Source organism: Kogia breviceps, chromosome 5 (genome assembly GCF_026419965.1).
Source record: "Kogia breviceps isolate mKogBre1 chromosome 5, mKogBre1 haplotype 1, whole genome shotgun sequence".
NCBI classification, from domain to species: Eukaryota; Metazoa; Chordata; class Mammalia; order Artiodactyla; family Physeteridae; genus Kogia; species Kogia breviceps.
The window spans coordinates 73,575,210-73,594,526 of NC_081314.1; the positions used below are offsets into that span (position 1 = coordinate 73,575,210).

Below are 19,317 nucleotides of genomic sequence, written 5' to 3' on the forward strand. Positions count from 1 at the left end.
GCTCTATATTTAGAGAGACCTAGAGAACCAGTTCTAACTCGTGTCAGAGGGTATGGACCCATTGAAGAATGTGACTACACTTAAAGTAGAGATCTGCTCCTGCCTAAGGGACTAATAAAGGTGTGTTTTTCCTTAAGAGCACGGATATACATAAGTCTCTGGGAAAGGATCCTCTGAATCCCAGATGGCTTAACTCCTCTGACCATGCAAAAACTCAGATTTTTCTCAGCTGCAATATGTGAAACATTCTTGTCTCTTATTATTACAGCAGTCCTTGCCCTCTGTTTATAGAAGTGGATTAGAATTTCTGGGCCTCTGGGTTCTGATTCTGTGATTAATTTCCTTAGGCCAGGGACCTAACCATTATTTTGTGACACCTTGTTCTTGGCCCTGAGCAGGTACTATGTGGATTTTTGTGAATGAAGACTTTATACTAACTAGTCACTGTTTTGTGCATTGAGAGTTATAAAGTTGATCATCCTAAAATATTAGGATGAAGTCTTTGAAGTCCTGAACAAGATCTTTTTCTTTTTATGTTAAAGTACTACTAATGAGCCTTCCGTCTGCCCTTCTCCCTCATCCTCTGCAGTGTGCCGAGATTTTGCTGTCCTGGAGGACCACACCCTGGCCCACAGCCTGCAGGAACAAGAGAGTGAGTAATAGCCCTCCACGTGCTCCTTCAGTTTTCTTTTTTAGTGGTAGCTTGAGGCAGATTTCTCAGGGTGAGTCAGGGAGAAAACAGAGTCTTCCGGCTATATCACCCATCCATCCTGAGGAATCTGTCTAGGCAAATGACACACCTCAGTGAAGAATGAAGTTCTGGGTGTGTTGAAGTCAGATAGCTGCTAGGGATGAGAAGACTGTTGGGTGTATCGGAGGAAAAGAGGGACTTGAACCATTTCCTTTGCCTTAGTGCTATAGGAGGGAGATAGCGGTTATACATGCATCGGGGGTGTGTAGGAGGCTGGCAGACGGATGGGTTCCTTCCCCTAGAATAGGAGGCCTGAACATCTTTCCCAGGCGAGGGCGGTGTCTAGATTTTAGATTTTTCTGAATTTTTATGTATGTACTCATGAATGGTAAATCTAAGTTATATGTGTTATACAAAAGTACGTTAAGGGGCTTCCCTGGTGGCACAGTGGTTGAGAGTCCCCCTGCCAATGCAGGGGACGCCGGTTCATGCACCGGTCCGGGAAGATCCCACATGCCATGGAGCGGCTGGGCCCGTGAGCCATGGCCGCTGAGCCTGCGCGTCCGGAGCCTGTTCTCCGCAATGGGAGAGGCCACAACAGTGACAGGCCCGCGTACCGCAAAAAAAAAAAAAAAAAAAAAAAAAAGTATGATTATCCATACACAGATTTAGCCCTTCAAAGTTTACTTAAAAAGTACGTGAAGTATGAATTTGTAACTTGTGAATCATTAATTCGTGTGTCAATATAAAAATTCAGTATTGAAATAGTATTTTATAAATAAGGTGGCAACTTGTAGAGCAGAAAGAACACTGGCCCTGGTTTTAGATTATTTGAGTAGAGGTCCTAGCGCTGCCACTATTTTATCTTGTGCCCAATACAAATTACTTAACCTTTCTGTTTCTCTTTTTCTGCAATGGAGAGATGAAAATAATAACTCCTGTGCTGCGTATTATACAGAGTTATTTAGAGCATAAGATGAAATGATGGATGTGAAGCCCTTTTTAATGGAAAGGCTCTTCTTAAGTCTATTCTCAGGTTTATCATTAATAAGCCAAAGCATTATAATTCCTCTCTCCAATTTTACTATCCAGTTGAGCATCATTTGGCATCGAATGTTCAGCGGAACCGTTTGGTCCAGCATGATCTCCAGGTGGCTAAGCAGCTTCAAGAGGAAGATCTGAAAGCTCAGGCTCAGCTGCAGAAGCGCTACAAAGACCTGTGAGGACTTGGGGATTGGGAGGGCATCATGCCCGGACTGGTTTTCTCTGTGGGGTCAGCAACCAGGACAGGGAAGAGGACTCTCCATCTGTTCCTCTGATTCCTTTCACTATTAGATTACAAATCCTACAGTGACTATCCCATAGTTTACTTTGAATTAAAAAAATTGTCTTTGTTGTTGGAATACTGTACTAGCTTTTGGCACATGTGGTTTCTGGTATGGACTCAACATTCTTCACTGATGACTTTGAGTCATTTGGTCCACCTCTCTGACTCAGTTTTCCTTACCTGTACAGGGGGCAAATGATCTCTGTCTCCTCTGCCTCCTGGGCTTTTGGGGGGAATCCATCGAAACACTGGATATCAAAGAACTTTATGAGGTCTGTTGGGTTCCCTTATTGTTTCCTAGCAGTGTTTGCTACTCCTATTTTCCTCGAACCTCTGGCTTTTCTTTTTGTGTGGCTGTGCCGCACAGCTTGCGGGGTCTTAGTTCCCTGACCAGGGATCAAACCTGTGCCCCAGCAGTAAAAGCACCACGTCCTGACCACTGGACCGCAGGGAAGTCCCAAACCCCTTGCTTTTTAAGTAGAGGCAGAATCTTTTGGAAAGCTCTGAATCGTACCCTTAGTTCTCTTCATAACTTCAGTGTCTGACCAAAGTTATTTCTCTGTCTCCTCCTAAATGGAGAGATCATGTCTAAGGTCTCTTCCAACACAATGACTTTTTAATGTTTTAAAGGCTCACAGAGTACATTTCTTCTTTGAGAGAGGCTCCTATACCTAAATCTCTAATGGTGGATTTAACCACAAAATTGTTTTGAGGAGGAAGGGGTAAAGGAGGAAGTGAAGGGACCCTTCTGTTTACTTTAGTTGTCATGTTTAAGTAAACAGGATAGCCTATTATTTTTGCTGCCTTTGAGGAAAGGTTTTTTCTATTTTATTCTTTTCAGAGAGGACTTTATTTGTGATTTTATTCAGCTTCCTTATTTTGTACATAAACATTCTTACTGACTCTTGCTAATAACTCTGCCACCGTGAAAGGCACCAGATAGCTCAGATATGAATAAAACATAGCCATTGCCTTTAAGGGACTCAGGGAAAAAAAACTCTGAGCGTTTACCAAAGCGACACACAAATTTGTGAAGCATTCCATATTTTTAAAACTAGATTAATAAACACGTTTTGGTAAGTTTTAAAAAAAGTGAATGAAAAGAGGGTATGGAAATAAAAAAATGAGTAGATTTTTATTTTCAGTTCTATGGTTTGAATGGTTCAGAATACTTGAATGTAATATGAAGTCCTTAAGTCCAAAAACTTTTGTAGCTGATAAGACGACATAAGAAGGCATGATTCACTGGTTAACAGTGGCAGGACTGGAAATCAGGTCTCCAGGCATCTTGTCCAGTGATTTTTCTACTGATTCTAAAAAAGCTTACCATTTCTGCTTCTGGCCTGTGCTCTCTGTCTTGTATTCCCTTCCTCCCTTTCTGTCCTGTATGTGCGTTATACACATACATACATACCCCCATGTGCACACACATCTACTTTCACCTACACCTATTTCTAAACATGTTGAAAGTGACCAGTTCTTTATACAAATGAGAATAGTCTTCATCCCCTCAGTTTTGTTAGAATAGAACGTATGGATTTCGATTCCTCCAGAGAAGTTAGGATATTGCCCCCAACACCCAACACTTTTCACTTACAAAAGACTGCCATTAAACATGGAATATACAACCAAGACTAGATTAACTGAGTACTTTAAGTTCATCTGGCAGGGGGAGAATAAGAGGAAATATTTGTGTAGCAAATGAACTGCATATATAAACCACAATTGTAATTTTGTCCCAGCATCTTTTTAGATAGTGAACTCTAAACATGCCTATATCTCTCTCCTAGTTAGCAGTTAAAGATTGTAAAGGCTGTGTAAAGGCTGCCTCCTCAGCACTATCACACTCTAGAGTTCTACGCTGCCCAGTGACTTTTCTTGAAATCTGCAACCAGAAGACTTGTGTACCTGTAGCCATCTCTGAGAGATCCAAACCCCATTTACTGTTGGAACCACTGTTTCATAGGTGCTGTTTTAAAGGATCTATTTCTCCCACCAAAATGATTTGTCTTGTTTCTCCCACCAGAATGTACTGTGGGCTTCTGAGTGCAGGATGGAGATTTATTTATTTTCGTATCCTCAGTGTTGAGCATGGTGCCTGGATGATAGCAGGTGTTGTTTGAATCTTTTTGAATGCACAAATGCCAAAACAAAACAAAACTGTGGTAGCAGCAGTATTATAACATTTGGGTTTTTTAGTGGCCAGAGTATTAAGGAAACTGGCATCAGTCACAGAGGTTTCTCCTGGGACCTAAAGTTAGGGAATATACATTGGGTTTTTTTTCCCCCCTTTTTAAAAGTTTTATTGAAACTGAAAAAAAATGGCTCTAATTAAAAAATTTATAAAAATCATTTTAAAGTCATACCACCACCTCTAGGTGGCCACAGTATTATTGACATTTTAGTGAACTCACTCCCAATTTTTTTCTGCATACTCTGTACGTATTTGGTTATTTGTGGACCTTATTCTCATAGTATACGTCTCCTTTGAGGGAACATGACTGTCTCTGTAAAGCCACCCCAGTAGGGTGAGGTGATATGGTAGTATAGAAAAAGCCTGGAGCTTTCCATTGTAGTGTCTGGGTATTGCATTCTGATTCTACCACTTATTTTCTCTCTGCAGTCTTAGGGAAATGATTCCACTACTCTGGGCCTCAAGTTTTTTCATCTGTAGGCTATGACAATATCAACCTCTTTGCATCATTATTGTGAAGATTAAGTGAGATAAAAATATGCACTGGCTCATAGCGAGTATTCAGGAAATTGTGTTTAGGAAAAATCATTCCTTATGTTCTTTATTCATGTTCTTTTCACCTTTGTGTTGTAGTGAACAACAAGACTGTGAAATTGCACAGGAGATTCAGGAGAAGCTGGCTATTGAGGCGGAGAGACGACGCATTCAGGAGAAGAAGGATGAGGTACAACTTAGTGCCCTTCCACCCCACAGAGGAGGACTGCTCAGCTCCAGAGCTGTGACTTTCTGTATTCACAGGCTCAGTGTAGCGTTGCTGGATGGGCAGAAGAGCTCTCCCCTTTTGGGGTGCATAGTCAAGTGTCACCCTCCAGGAACCACTGTTTATTGCCCTTTGACCAGTTGTTTAAGTGGTGAAATCTTAAAAGATGATAATGGATAATTTGACATAAATTGTGAATTCGTTTCCGTAGGCCTGCTGTAACAAATTACCACAAATGTGGCTTAAAACAATAGAACTTTACTCTCTCACAGTTCTGAAGGCTGCAAATCGAAATTAAGATGTTCACAGGGCCATGCTACCTATTAGGAAAGATCCTTCTTTGCCTCCTCCTAGCTTCTGGTGGCTCTTGGCTGTCTGGCATTCCTTGGCTTGTAGTTGCATCATGTCAGTCTCTACCTTTATTGTCACATGGCCTTCTTCCCTGTATCTTTTTGTCCTTTTGTTTTCTTATAAGGACACCAGTCATTGGCTTGAGGACCCACCCTAATCCAGTATGATCTCCTCTTTATTATATCTGCAAAGATCCTATTTCCGAATAAGATCATGTTCTGAAGTTCTTGGTATAAATGAATTTTTAAGGGATGCTTCAGCTCAATACTGGGTGTCTGTCTGTGGGTTATTCCCACAACTTTAGGGAGAGCAGACCTTGAATGTAGCCTGAACAGGAGTCAGAGACTGTTCATTGCTCTCATTCTTTTTTGTTAATGGTTTCACTCTCCTCTGATATGCTGCCTCAAAACGATGATCTGTTTGATTCTGTATATTTTTTTAAACTGTGTTGTTTTTAAAGCTGAAAATGGCTAAAATTAACAGTAGTATATGGTTTGTGAGGAGACTTGAATTTGCACTTAATGATCACTTGCTTTTGTGTTATGTTTTCAGCATTTCAAACGGTTCCTTTTCAATTTGCATTGATTCTCTCTCTGCTTTTTTTACACCTATTGTGCTGTTCTTGGCCATTGTCTTGATTTATAATAAGGAAAAAAATGATTTATTATTTTTAATAGTAGAATGACCATATGGTATTTTGCATACTCAGAAATACTTTTCAGGGTTAAAGGGGGTGCTATTAATAAGTACATAAACTGGGACTCTCCTGGGCAAACTGGCACATACGATCACCCTATTAAATAGATATAATCAGGGTTATCCAGTGAACCAGCCTGCATCTTCTGTTCCTCCACTGAGCCATCCTTGTTCCTCTGGAACTCCTTGTTCAATGCCAGGTGAGTGTGAGACGCCTGGTGTGAGTGTATTTAGCTATTTCTTTAAAAAACAAACCATGATTATGTGATGATCAGAGTTGTGAGTAGGAATTAAGGATTCCTTTTCATCCTTCCTGTTAGCAACACAGGAGCTCTTTCTTACTACAGGATGTGTTGCATCTCTATAGTCAAGACTGCCTTGGAGATGAAACTTGCAACTGAAAGAAGTGATTATGTTTTGTAGACAGAAAAGCTTCTATTTTAAAAATCACAGAGTAATGAAGTTGGCTTCTTATAAATGCTACTGGTGTCCTGTAATTTCCCCCCCCCCCCTCCTCCCACCCCATTTGGGGAAAAACAGTATTCGGGAAACCAAAATACTTTATTTTACGCATGTGGAATCTAAATAGCAATCACAATAATCTCATTGTTAATACTATATAAAGTGTGTAGTGTAGTGAATAACTGCATTTTTCAGATGAAGAAATTAAGTCTTGAAGAAGTAAATTACTGGTCCCAAGCTACAATAAGATGCCAGAGAAATGTCTGTACAGTTCAGTCTCCTGACTGACTGCCTCTGACCTGGATATACTGTGACACAACATAGAACACAGAGACTTTGGAGTTAGACTATCCTGGGTTTGAATCTTATCCATTTAACTTTTAGCTGAGACTTTTAGCATCTCACTTAAGCATGTAGAACCTCAGGTTCCAAATTGAAGAAGTCTGTGGTAACTCCAAACTTACCCCAAAGGGCTCTTGTGAAGTTTAAATAAAATTAAGTATATAAAGTCTCTGCCACATATTAAATTAATAGTTGCTTTTTCCTTTTTGCTTTCTTGCCAGGTGTTTTCCCTACCATTCTGCCCCTTTCAACAGCTCTGATTTCTCTTATAGTGAGATAAGCATGAAATTAGAAAGGGGAAACAATACACAGGCTTAGGTGTGTTCTAGTATGGTCTGATCTGAGGGATCTTCAGGAGTTTATGCCTTTACTGCCCTCCTTGCTACATTGCCTTCCACTACTGTTTGACCTACTGAAATGTTCCCCCTTCCCCAGTGCAGTGGAACGAGAGATGAGAAATCCAGTTGTGGACGTTTAGTGAGACTAGCCTTTAAAAAACTGCTTTCAGACTTTTTTGACTTTTCACTGATGCCTTAGATTAGATGGTTGTCCCGCCAAGATGTTCTTCTGTTGTAGAAAAATGTGACTTCCAGCTGACTAGTATGTTGTTATATTAAATAAACAAAATCTGCATTAGTAAAGTTTGATGTTGAAGGATGTATGATAATGCTTATTTATTTTAGTCCAGGGTGCCTAATAGGGGAGACTAAGACAATTGTGCTAATTTTTCTGGCCAACTTTGCATTGCCTGTTACTCATCAACTGTCCGAATTCACCCGCTCCTCACCCTGCCATGCTCTTCTGCTTCCTTGTAAAATCTGCTTAGCTAATGAGTTCTTACTGAATGGCAGGGCTGTGGAAAATTCCTCTCTGGATTTTCACCCAAATCTCTTTTAGAGATTTTTGGGGTCAACTCTCTTGGGTAGTTCATACTCCCCCAAAACAGATGTAGAATCCAAGGCCCCTTTCCTCTTGGGACAGATTTTTTTCTGAGCAACATTGTTCGTGAGTAGAGTTATACGACTTTGTGTGGGTGAATTAGCATGTCTAGCTTTTTTATGGTATAATTTTTGTGTTTTTTAACAGAGCACAGATGTAAGGAAGGTAGCATTTCTATTGGGGAGACAGATGTAGAAAAGTTTAAAAAAGATCTTTTGTATTCTTACCAGCATTGTGGCCTCTCCCTCCTTCCTTTCCCTCCCTCTTTTCTCTCTTTGCCTCTTCCTTCCTTCCTTCCTCTCAGTGCCCTGTTGAAGGGGCTTGTAGTGTTTGGTAATACTGGACTGTATGAGTTTGTGATTAACATGGGGTGCTTAATTTTATTGGGATCTTTCTCTTTGGTCACAGCTTTAGCATTTGTCAGTGTTGTTTAATGAAGCCAAGAAATGTGTGTTTAGTTGATTTAACTCAGTTATTCTTAAATAAAACTCTTAACTAATTGTGTGTGAATGTATACATATGTGTGTCTTTGAACCTAGGTCCAAATATATGAGAATGTGAAACTATTTTAGCAAAAAACTTTTTTTTTTGCGTAAATAAACAGTAGCATGGCCAACAATGTTATGAAAAGTCTATGGCACTAGTCCAACAATTTGGAGCCATTTATAATGTGAACTGTTCAGGGATAAACTTAGTAACCAATTTACATTAAAAATTAATCTAGTGTGAGCCATGGTACTTTTTCATAGCATTCTTAAGGTCATTAGAAATTTGTGTTCTAAAAAAAATATTTATATAAGTTGGTAATATCTAGAGACTAGCTCAGATAATAATAATTTTAGCAACTGAAATTTTTTCCTGTGTTTTGGCACTTTAGAAATAGGTTTATACATATATAGCCAGACAGGGGGAGTGAGTGGGTTTCTTCTGGTTGAGAAAATTCTTCTCTCTTTTTATCCTAGTTATACTGATGTTTTTATAGCAATGGAATTGGTGTCACCCTCTTTTTCTGGTCTTACAGAGTAACCCTTCTGGGATTATTCCTGCTTTGAGTTCCCTACTGAGTTAGATGTTAATATGTTAATTGCTAGTTAATAAAAGAAATTTAGCAATCTAATGGAATGGCTTCCTTTTTTTTGTTCTTTCTGACAGTCATTTGACAATCACATTTTCAGATCTCCTCTAGATTGTCTTTATACCCAAGATTTTCTCATTTTGAACCCCAGTACTATTGTATGATAGAGGTGAAAACTTTAAGGGGGAAGTAACCCTGATATAAAATCATATAAACCATAAAAATACCCTAAGGGATCCAGCACCACAGTTCAGTAATTTGTCTTCTACTTGAGAAAGATGCGTGGGGTTCCTCTGGATTTCATTGCACCTTGATTGTGTGAATGCTTCTCTTAGAGCACTCATCTTTGCGTGTCTTACATTAGGTTAATCATTTTTCTTCTAGCACTTAATAGATAAGAACATAACGATATTGACCACGTATCTTGTTTCCCTATAGGAGGTCTCTAGCAGAATGTTTGACCCATTGAAGGGGATCAGTAAATCTATGTTTTTCTTAAAATAACTTTCCTCTAGCATTCCAAGTATCCTTATCTGTGCCCTTACTTATGCTCACAGCTTCCAGTTTTCCAGAGTTGAGTGTTGTTTCAATAAATGTATTTGCTAGGAAGTCTTCTATGCAACAGAGTTGTTTCTACATATTAACCCAAAGTAAATCTACCTGATTAATTAAAAAATAATTGAATGTGACTTCAGAAGGACTTGAGTTCTTTTAGATTTTTTTCCCCAAGTTATGTTTTATTGAACACTAGTTTCATAAGTTTTATATTTTTTTATGTAACAAAAAGGCATCTGTCACAAAATAAATTTGGAAATTCCTGGGTTACAGGAAGATAACAGGTTTCTTTTTATCAAAGTGTCAAAATGAGCTAATGTGTTTAAAGAGTTAGATATAATACATGTTTTCTATTGAATGCTTTCTATTTTTTTTTGGAGAAACTTTTGATACCAGTGTTCTCAGAAACAGAGCTTCGGAAATGCTGTTCTAGACTAACCTTTAACAGGAAGGAAGCTGAAGACTATATGGAGGTTGTTTATGTCAAGGGTGACTAAGCTGCATCCAAGCATTGTGACCAATAATTGCCATCTTTAGCTTGTTTCAGGGGAAATTTTTTATATTGAAATCACCTAACTAAACCCATTGTGCAGTAATGTTGGAAAGCAGGGAAGAAAACTGACTTGGGCTAAACCACAGTTTATAATATAGCAGCAATTTTCCTTTTCCTCCTTTATCCTTTTCCTCCTCAAGTCTAGCTAGCTGTTCTTGTTCTTCTCAGACAGAAGAAGCTTACTCAGAAAAGAGCTGAGAGGTTAAAAGAGCAAAAGGTTTGGGTGCTAAGGTGCATGACACATTATGATTATTATTATTCTACTTGGTTAAAAGCCCTCCTTTTGACTAGCTAATGCATTGTACAAAAGAGGCATCACCTTTGTTTCTGTTTGGTTCATCTTTGGCTTTTCACATTGAGAAGGCTTAGTACTATGTATTAATTAGGACTAAATTCAATAGAAGCAAAGCATTGTAAAGTCCCTGGAGTACAGTTTAATAATTTCTACTGGCAGTTGGACCTGGTAATTTTTCTTTATATTTTTATTCAGTTATATCAAGGGAAACTTTTTGTTTTCAGTAAAACAAACCACTTAGGAAAATGAGTTTTGGATGCTTAATAAACGTGACAACTCAGGGAAGTGTTTACATTTTCTTCCTACTTTTGCAGTAAAATAAATAGGGATTTGGGAAATTCTGTAACAGGTATTACTTTGGGGAGAATAAATTATCTCGTCACACCTCTCTCTCTCCTAACTGACTGGTGTATTGCTTTGCAAGACATCAAATAGAATGAACCTGGCACAGGGGATGGCACATGGTAACACTCCCAGATTTATTAAAATGGTGCATTAGGGTGTCAAGACATTTGACTTTAAGGTTGAGTAGTTCAGACTCTTTATTTTACAGATAAAGAATTCAGGCCCAAAGAAATCCATTTTAGTAGTTAATGTTTCTCTCCCAGTGTCTCTAAAGCATCTCTGACTTGAACTGGAAGGGAAAAAGAAAATCATCATATTCTTTAGGTTTAGGGGATTTTTTTCCATCAAAGTATTAGAAATGCAGATTTCTTTGCATGAAAATTGTACTTGTGTTTTAAGTGGGATTGTGTTCTTTACCTTTCATTCTGAGCTGCAGTATTTTGTGAGTGCTTTTACATGGATTACTTATCAAATATGTATGTATATATTTTACAGACTTATGAGAAGTTTCCAGCATAGAAATCAGTTAAAGGATATATGTTAATAGTATATTTATAAGTTTGAATTTAGGCGTGTACTTAACATAAAGTCAGATTTGCAAGGCTATTTTGTGAACATTAAAAGCCAAGTATATGGATAACGTTTGCCAATTTACCTAGCCTCAGTATCCAGCTTATTTCTACACTGATATAAGAGAAATTGAGTCATTCAGATGAATTTTATTTGCCTTGCCGTCTTAGTATATTCTTCACTTTGACTTATTCAGAAAATTGCAAAAAGAAGAATAGTGATTAATTCTTGCCTCAAAATTTGCACCATTTACACTGAGCACATCTTATATTCCTCATTGTAAATATAAAGAAGTTAGCCCCTCAAACTACCTATGGCTGTTATTACCATTTGCATCGGTGAGTATTGTTGCCATATTTGTAAGATCTTTAAGAATCTGATGATGGCTAGGGATCTTTTTTCCAAAAAAGTGTACGTGAATAAAGTTTATGTGCTATTTTATTGGGCCTTTCATAGAAATAATCTTCAAATTCAGAACATTGTCACTTTCTAGCTCAAAACGTTTAGGAACTCCTCATCCCTTACATTACAGATGCCAGACTTCTTAAGATTGTAAGGGGTGCCTATGATCCAGCTTCTGCCTGGTTTTTTAGCCTCACCTTTCTCTGTAACACCCCACATCCAGTGTTCTAATTGGACTATTGGTTGTTCCCTAGATTGATGCCCATTAAAATATTTATAACTTTGCTGATGTTGTTCTCTGTTCTTCCCTTGCCTGTTGGAATCCAATTATTTGTTCAAAACCTGACATTAATTCAAAGCCTTGAACTAATCTGTTTGAGTAGAAATAATATTCCTTCTTTTGTGCTCCCATAGACATTTTACCCTCTTTTTTGAGGCATTTATAATTTAGTTGTATTGCAGTTATTTGTATATACTTTTGTTTTCATGGGGGACGGTAATCATTTAGGGGACGCAGTCAGAATGTTATTATTCATCACTCAGTAACTGCTAAAAACTTGCCTGAAGATAGAGCAGAGGGGAGACAGGAGGAAGACTGTTTTCTCTTTTTTATTGATAGTTAAAGACAGTGGTCCTCTAATGCAAAGCTAAATCAGAATCAACTGAAAAATTCTTTTAAAAAAGTTTCAAAATTACATTGTAAATACGGTTTATAAAAGTTTATAGATTATGGTACTCTTCCTCATTCAGACTTAGTGAATCATCATCTTGGAAAAAGGGCCCATAAATATGTATTTAAAAAATTCTGTTCTATAACCACCTTTAGGAACATTACATTTGAATGTCTTCAAGTTAAGTTAGATTTAAATTCAATTAAAAAAACCTTTCCCTCTCATCTGGATCTTGTGCCCTTTTGGACAGAAAGAGCTTAATATCAGAAAGTCTAGAGAGCCTAGCTGGAGGCAGAGCCACGAAAGCCTGGCAGTGGAATGTCAAACCATTGACCTGTAGGGTCACTGTATGGAGTTTGTTCATTCTCTGGTAATATTTATTTCCTTTCTCTTTGTATTTGCAGGACATAGCTCGACTCTTGCAAGAAAAAGAGTTACAGGAAGAGAAAAAGCGAAAAAAACACTTTCCAGAGTCCCCTGGAGCCAATGCTTATGGTGATAATTACTATTATGAAGATGGAGGTAAGTTCTTACATCATGACCTACTCTATCCTTAGACACAGTTGCAAGACACCCCTTTAAATTTGTCTGTAAAGTGACCCTAGGGCCCCTTTGGATCTGTGGTGGAATTTTATCTTATCTGATAAATTAATCTGTTCCTTAGTTGGATGACCAGAGCCATTTTTATGGCTGTTAAAACTTGAATATAGTTTAGCAAAATTAGGCATGCATTCTTTTGCACTATTGCTACTTGGAATGTTGTATTACATTCTAAGCACATAAACTGGGGTGTGGAAAAGTGGCATATGAGTCTCTGGGCATGATCTTTCTCAAGGAAATCTGAGCAGTACTGTTTGAATCAGCAAAGTGGCACAAATAATAAAGGAGGTACAGCATTTATCAGTTACTGGATACCAAAGCTTTTTTTCCATGCTTCTTTTAAACCTAGGCCAATGGGTTAGCCTGCTGATGACAAAATTGAATTTTAAGATTCTCTGTTCATTTTTTGCTCTTGATGCTTTCTTTGCTATTTGATTACCATACAGAAAAATTTCTGAGATAGATCCCTTCTCTAGTGCTTGCTTTTGCAATGTGGTGGTGATGGTGTGGTGGTGGCACTTGTGGTGGTGGTGATTCTTTATCTTAAAAGTGTGTTGGGAAATGAGTATTGACAAATATTGTTCAGTCCTTTTTAAAGATCTGTCAAAGGAAAGACATTTCCTATAGTTTTTAGTGTCAGTATTTATTGTAGTTCAGCTTGGAGACTATACTTAGTATACCAGCTAAATAAAATCTAAAAGCTGCTTCTAGAGAGTAAAGATTTTAAGGTCAGTGATCCCCAAGTCCCTTGAAAATTAATTGTCAATTGCTTTTCTATAATTTCATTGTAAAAGGTAAGTAGGTATTTGTCTTTGATGAGTAGAATGAAAGATACATATATGTAGGTGATAGGATTATTATAGTTTGAGTCTTGCAGTCACATTGTTCTAAATCTATCCTAATCAGTAGAGCTCAGCTCTATAACACAATCAGTAAGCAGGCTGATTCTCTACTTATTGCTTGGTGTGTTGTTCTTCCATATGTAAAATGCTCAGCTCTTTTTTGATAGCCATTTTCCTTATGCTGGTTTTTCTAAACAAATGTGATACATCATTTAAAAAGAAAAATTATTGCCATATTTTTCTGTACTAGAGGTCAGAAGGTAAAGAGTTACTTGTCAGCTTTAATTAAAAACTTAGAAATGTGGTCTGGCGTAAAACATTAGGGTGGTAAGTAAATTAAGTACACTAAAGTACTACTTTTAGCATTCCTCTATTAAAACCTTATACTAACTTGAATTGGGACTCAAGCCTGGTGGTTTTGACCAGAGTGCTGACATACTGATTCATCTCTCTAGACTATGTTAAGAATTCAGTGGATTTTCAGGGACACCTAAAATTTTTACAAATCTCTATTTAACTGCTTTTGTAAAGTTATGGAGAATGGCATATATGCTACTTTTTTGGAGTTGGGGGGGGATTGGTAAGAGAAAACAGTGACCTTCTGAGAGTGTGCCTGTAAAGTACTGTTGGAATATCTCTTCAGTTGTGTTGTTGGGAGACTATATATCGCTGAACATGTGATCTTCATTCATATGCCTTTGAGTTAGACTAAGTTAAGTTCCACAGAAACCATATTGCAGTCCAGCTCATATTTACAAAGCAGCCTTAAGTTCTTTGCAGTGGTCCTTTCCCAACACATAAGGGATATTCTTTAATTATACTTTGCGTGCAATATGATTTTTGTCTGTCTTATAATAATCACAGCAAATCATTACAGAAGTAGTTGTTTTAGCTTTCATTTTACTTAAACTTTAATAAATTAATCTTTTAAGAATAATCATTTATAGATTTTCTACAAATCTGAAATTATCCAAAACATCTGTCAGATTTATATTGATTGAAATGGTATATCTTATTCATTTATGAATCCATGTTTTTTTTTCAAAGCCACTTACCTGTATTGCAAGCATATTAGAGACTTTAAGTCATGGTCTTTGGAGTCATTAGACCTTGATTCATGTTTCATCCATTCCTTAGAAAAATTGTAATGTTAAGGAAGTTATCTACTGTAATCACTCTAAGCCTTTTTCTCATCTCTAAAATGGAGATTCTAAAAATGAGTCCTTCGCATGGATGTTGAGAAGATTAAACAATGTAATTTTTCTGAAGACTTATAAACTCTAAAATACTATTATTTATACATATATTAATGCAATGTGTGTACTACATAGTATTTTGTCTATTTAAACAAAAAAATCATTTTATTTTGAAAGACAAACATGGAAGCACACAAATCAAATGTTTGCATATATATATGCATATATATATATGCAAACATATGTGTGGGTGTATATATATGTATACGTATATACATATATATTTATGTATGTATTGGGTATAAGGAAGTTAATTATATTTGCCAAATAACTTGGTGTCAAGAAACATAAAAGTTTCAGTCCTTAACTGAACTGGGTTTTAAAGGATTCAAACAGATTCCTCCACCCCTGTCTTTTTTTTTTTCTTTCCCAGGTTTAAAGATATCACAAGTGATCACAATAAATATTTTTTTCCTGTCAAACTCTGTGAAAACATAGTGACAGCTCTGTTCTAATTCTTGCAACACACTTCCCTAAAGTAAAACTACTAATATTTGTTAACTTTTTAGAAAGAAGTAAAAATAAAAAACAAAGCAGTCATAACTTGACCAGTCCATGTTGAAAATGAAACCTTTTTTGGGCTTAAACGCAGGCTTCGGGCTTCCCTGGTGGCGCAGTGGTTGAGAACCTGCCGATGCAGGAGACACGGGTTCGTGCCCTGGTCCGGGAAGATCCCACATGCCGCGGAGCAACTAAGCCCGTGAGCCATGGCCGCTAGGCCTGCGCATCCGGAACCTGTGCTCTGCAACGGGAGAGGCCACAACAGTGAGAGGCCCGCATACCGCAAAAAAAAAAAAAAAAAAAAGGCAGGCTTCACTCCTGCAGTTTTCTGTGGGAACATAGGTATTAACACTAAACCATTGTCTCCTAGTTGTGGTCATCATTTATATAGCTGGTCAGTATTATGTTAATTCACAGCAGTAGTGAATTGATTCTTTCTCAGCTGTCAGGATACTCCTAAAATAACAGTTTGGTTAAAAGAGTAGATACTTTATTTTATTACAGAGAGTAATTGTTCTGTTTCACTTCTGCTTATGTAAAAATTAAGTTTTACCATAAATTATGAAGATAAATACCTCTACAGACTTTTTAGAAGACAGATTATAATTTAGATGTCATCTCTGAGGCAAATGTTCTTTTCTTCTGGAAAGCTCAAGAGGAAACAATTTGGAGTTTTTAGTGGAAGCTTATGGCATAAGAGATACATTTAACATGTCTCCCCACCTCTGTTCCTTCATTAGATAACAATAACACACTTTAACAAAAACAAAAAACCCAAAACAAGCAAACAAAACCCCCTAATAACTAAGGAAATTTATGGTCGTTTATTTTTTCTACATCCCACCCAATTACGGTAGCTGTTTCAAAAGCAGTTCAGCAAGTGACTAATTCCAATAGGGAATCTTGACTATCTTAGCAATTTTCCACGGAATTAGGATTTCTTTTTGTTACTTCCCAGTTAAAGTAAGTCTTAGAAAATGTTAAAATAAATATGCTCTTTCAATGTGCATTGTTAATTTACTTCCTTTGTTTTCACAGTTTGTTCTTAAATGAGACCTGACAAAAAAGCACCCATCTGTGTGCTGTTTCTGCAGTTTGTGTTAAACTTAGGGACTTGTATATTTAGCACATATTGTATTTTTATACCCAGAAAACAGTATCATAAAGTTTTTTAAAATGTATTTAGGAAGTGAATCCTTCTTATGTATTCTGTTATGGCATCTCTTTTTAATTTTTTTCCTCTGAAGAATTTCAAGTAAGATTAGGAACAGAGTTATCCAAAGATAATACGGTCATTTACTCACTTAAAATTCTCCTTTACTCCCTCTTCTTCCACACTGAACTGTAACATGGCTGGGCTTGTTGGCTTTGCCACCTATGGGGAAAGGACAGGGAAATACGAAAATCTGTGGCTCATCACTCTAGTGGACTAAGTAGAAATTAGCAATATTCTGACAAAGATTTATTATTATTTCCATTAAGAATATTTGAAAGTTTCTGACTGGAATCACAAAGCTTAGTTCTTTTTCTGTTTTATAAGACTCCCTCAACTCTCACTTTTCCCCCATATACTAGTTCCAAATTGGTTTTATAAATAGAATTAAACATTTAATGACTAGAATTTTTGTTATTGGCAAATATTAAAGTATGTGTTAACTCTTTGCTGATGATGATCAAGCTCTTCTTTCAGATTTACTTTTTTTCACTTACTTTCATTTTAGTTTTTTACCTTTCTGGCTATGTACCCAGAATCCTTCATGTATGCATGGACCATTCCAGCAAATGCTCATCCCTTCATTTCAGTTAGTTAAATTGAAAAAGTAATCTTCTTCATTTTAAAATATGTTAAACTTGGGCCCTGTCTCTGTCCTGTAGTGAGTTCATACTCATTAAGTTAACTTGCATTTCTATTTTTCACATTCCTCCACCTCCGCTCAGACCAGCCACGGTCAAGGAGGGCAAGGGAGTTGGGTTCTGGATTCTCAAAGTCTTATAGACTCCAAAGTGAGGAAAAGACTGTGAAGCAGAGAAAGGAGAAATCGAAACATCCACAGGAGAACTTGGAAGAACTGGAAGAGCATTGTTCATCAGAGAAACCTCTCTCGTCCTCTAGCTTGGGTAAAGTGAGGGACGATCCCCAAATTAACACTGAGCAGCCTGAAAGGAAACGATCTGGTCACGAGAGGCTCCGAAGACCTCCTCTCCCCAAGATCAGTGGTGAGGTATTTCTGAGCACTGAATCGGAAGACTGGGAGGCTAACCATAGCCATCGAACTCGGAATTGGGAAAAACAGTCCAGGCACCAAGACCAACTTTCTCCCAAGGCCTCACAGAAAGCGGGGCTTCACTGCAAGGAAGCTGTATATAGAAGCGACCATGGGCAAGGTGAGCACAGAGAAAGGAAGCACAGGCCCAGGGCTCCTCCCTTCTCAGAGAGTGAGGAACGGCACCAACTCCATGATGCAGGTAATAAAGGGCAGCTTCGTTGGAAGGTCTGGTATCATGTATATGCATACAAACAAATATATTCAATAAGCATCGTAAGCAACCTGTCCTTTCTCTCTGGTTTGTGCTCCTGGCTTGGAAATAAATCCTGGAGCCAAATATTACAAAAAGGTATTCACTTAATCTCAAATCTCTGCCTTCTAAGAGAATACACTCATTCCTTACAACATTCTTCCAGCTCCAGACTGCAGTGGAGGTACCCATCCCAGATACAATTTTTAATTTGCCAAGACCATATATCAGAGATTGTGATACCAAAGCAATGCTCTTGAGTTTCTGGTTTTGATTCAGTGAACCCAGAAGGTTTAGTAACACCACCTTCATAGTATTTGCCTAACTAGAAGACTTGAGGGGCTGGAAGTACTGCATTTTCTTGACCTCATCTTTCCCAGCTGTAAAGTGAGAGATGGGATAGGCAATCTCTTAAGATAGCGTTTTTCAAATAGTGAGGCTCAAGTTTGTTTTCGTCAGAATCAGCTGGGCTATTTCCTAAAAATTCAGATTTCTGGGTCTTACATATGTTATCATCTCTGGAGTGCAACATGGCAATTCGGGTTTGTTTTAGACCAGGAGGTGATTCTTATGTACTTAAAGTTTGAAAACAATTGCCTTGAGTTCCTTCCTGTGCTTTAACCATCTTCAACTCTAACTCTACAGTTGGTGTTCTGAAGTGCCAACATGAGGTAAGTTCTTGGTACTTAATATAAGAACGAAGTGAACATTAGTCTTAAGCCTCAAATTTCTGGCATCCATGAGGCCTAACTCTGAAGTGCGTCACTGACATAGTAATGGTTCTCTCTATTCTTGTCTGGAAACTGCCACTGTGATGTTTTCCATGTGGCTGTACCACTGCAAGTCATAGTACTGCACTGTCTGGTGTTTTAATTAGACCATACTCATTTCCCTAGTTCTGTTTTGCTCTTATGAAAGTTTTACAGAGATGCGAGCATTATTGGGGAAAAAGTACCAAGGAGGTGACTGTACTTACTTCCATTACTGTTGCCCAAACAACCTCTACTTCTGGTCTGGAAAGTGGTTTCTAGATTGCGGGTTCAGGTTGATCCTTTTGGTTCCTCCTTTCACGTTATCTCTTCCTATCATGTTAGTCCTTTAAGTTTTTAAAGGACTTGGTGATAAAGAAAATGAAAATTCAGTTCAGCAAGCCAAATGAGTGTCTGCCACAAATATTCTTGCCTCAGGCTTTATGTTTGGGGATGGATGCTTGGATCTGAGCCTCAGAAGTTTCGTGAGTCAAGCCAAAAAGATGGATATGTAAACAATTGCAAATTTGATATACTTTTAACAAAGAGCTGTGGGGCAGTAGAGGAGGAAGTGATAAAATCTATGTCAGAAGATACATTAAAATATAATTGTTAGATACTGGT

At 37.7% G+C, this 19,317-nt stretch overlaps 1 protein-coding gene across 2 annotated transcripts in view; it reads left to right on the top strand.

The window, feature by feature from the left end:
- CCDC50 (coiled-coil domain containing 50) overlaps positions 1–19,317 on the top strand; it is a 62,466-nt gene that overhangs the window by 26,071 nt on the left and 17,078 nt on the right. Inside the window, exons 2-6 of one of the 2 annotated variants that reach the window (XM_059064250.2) lie at positions 590–652; positions 1,784–1,910; positions 4,846–4,936; positions 12,633–12,750; positions 17,366–17,893. In XM_059064250.2, coding sequence (XP_058920233.1) covers positions 590–652; positions 1,784–1,910; positions 4,846–4,936; positions 12,633–12,750; positions 17,366–17,893 — 927 coding nt within the window. The remainder of the gene's footprint in view (positions 1–589; positions 653–1,783; positions 1,911–4,845; positions 4,937–12,632; positions 12,751–17,365; positions 17,894–19,317) is intronic. The other variant, XM_059064252.2, reaches the window with a different exon arrangement.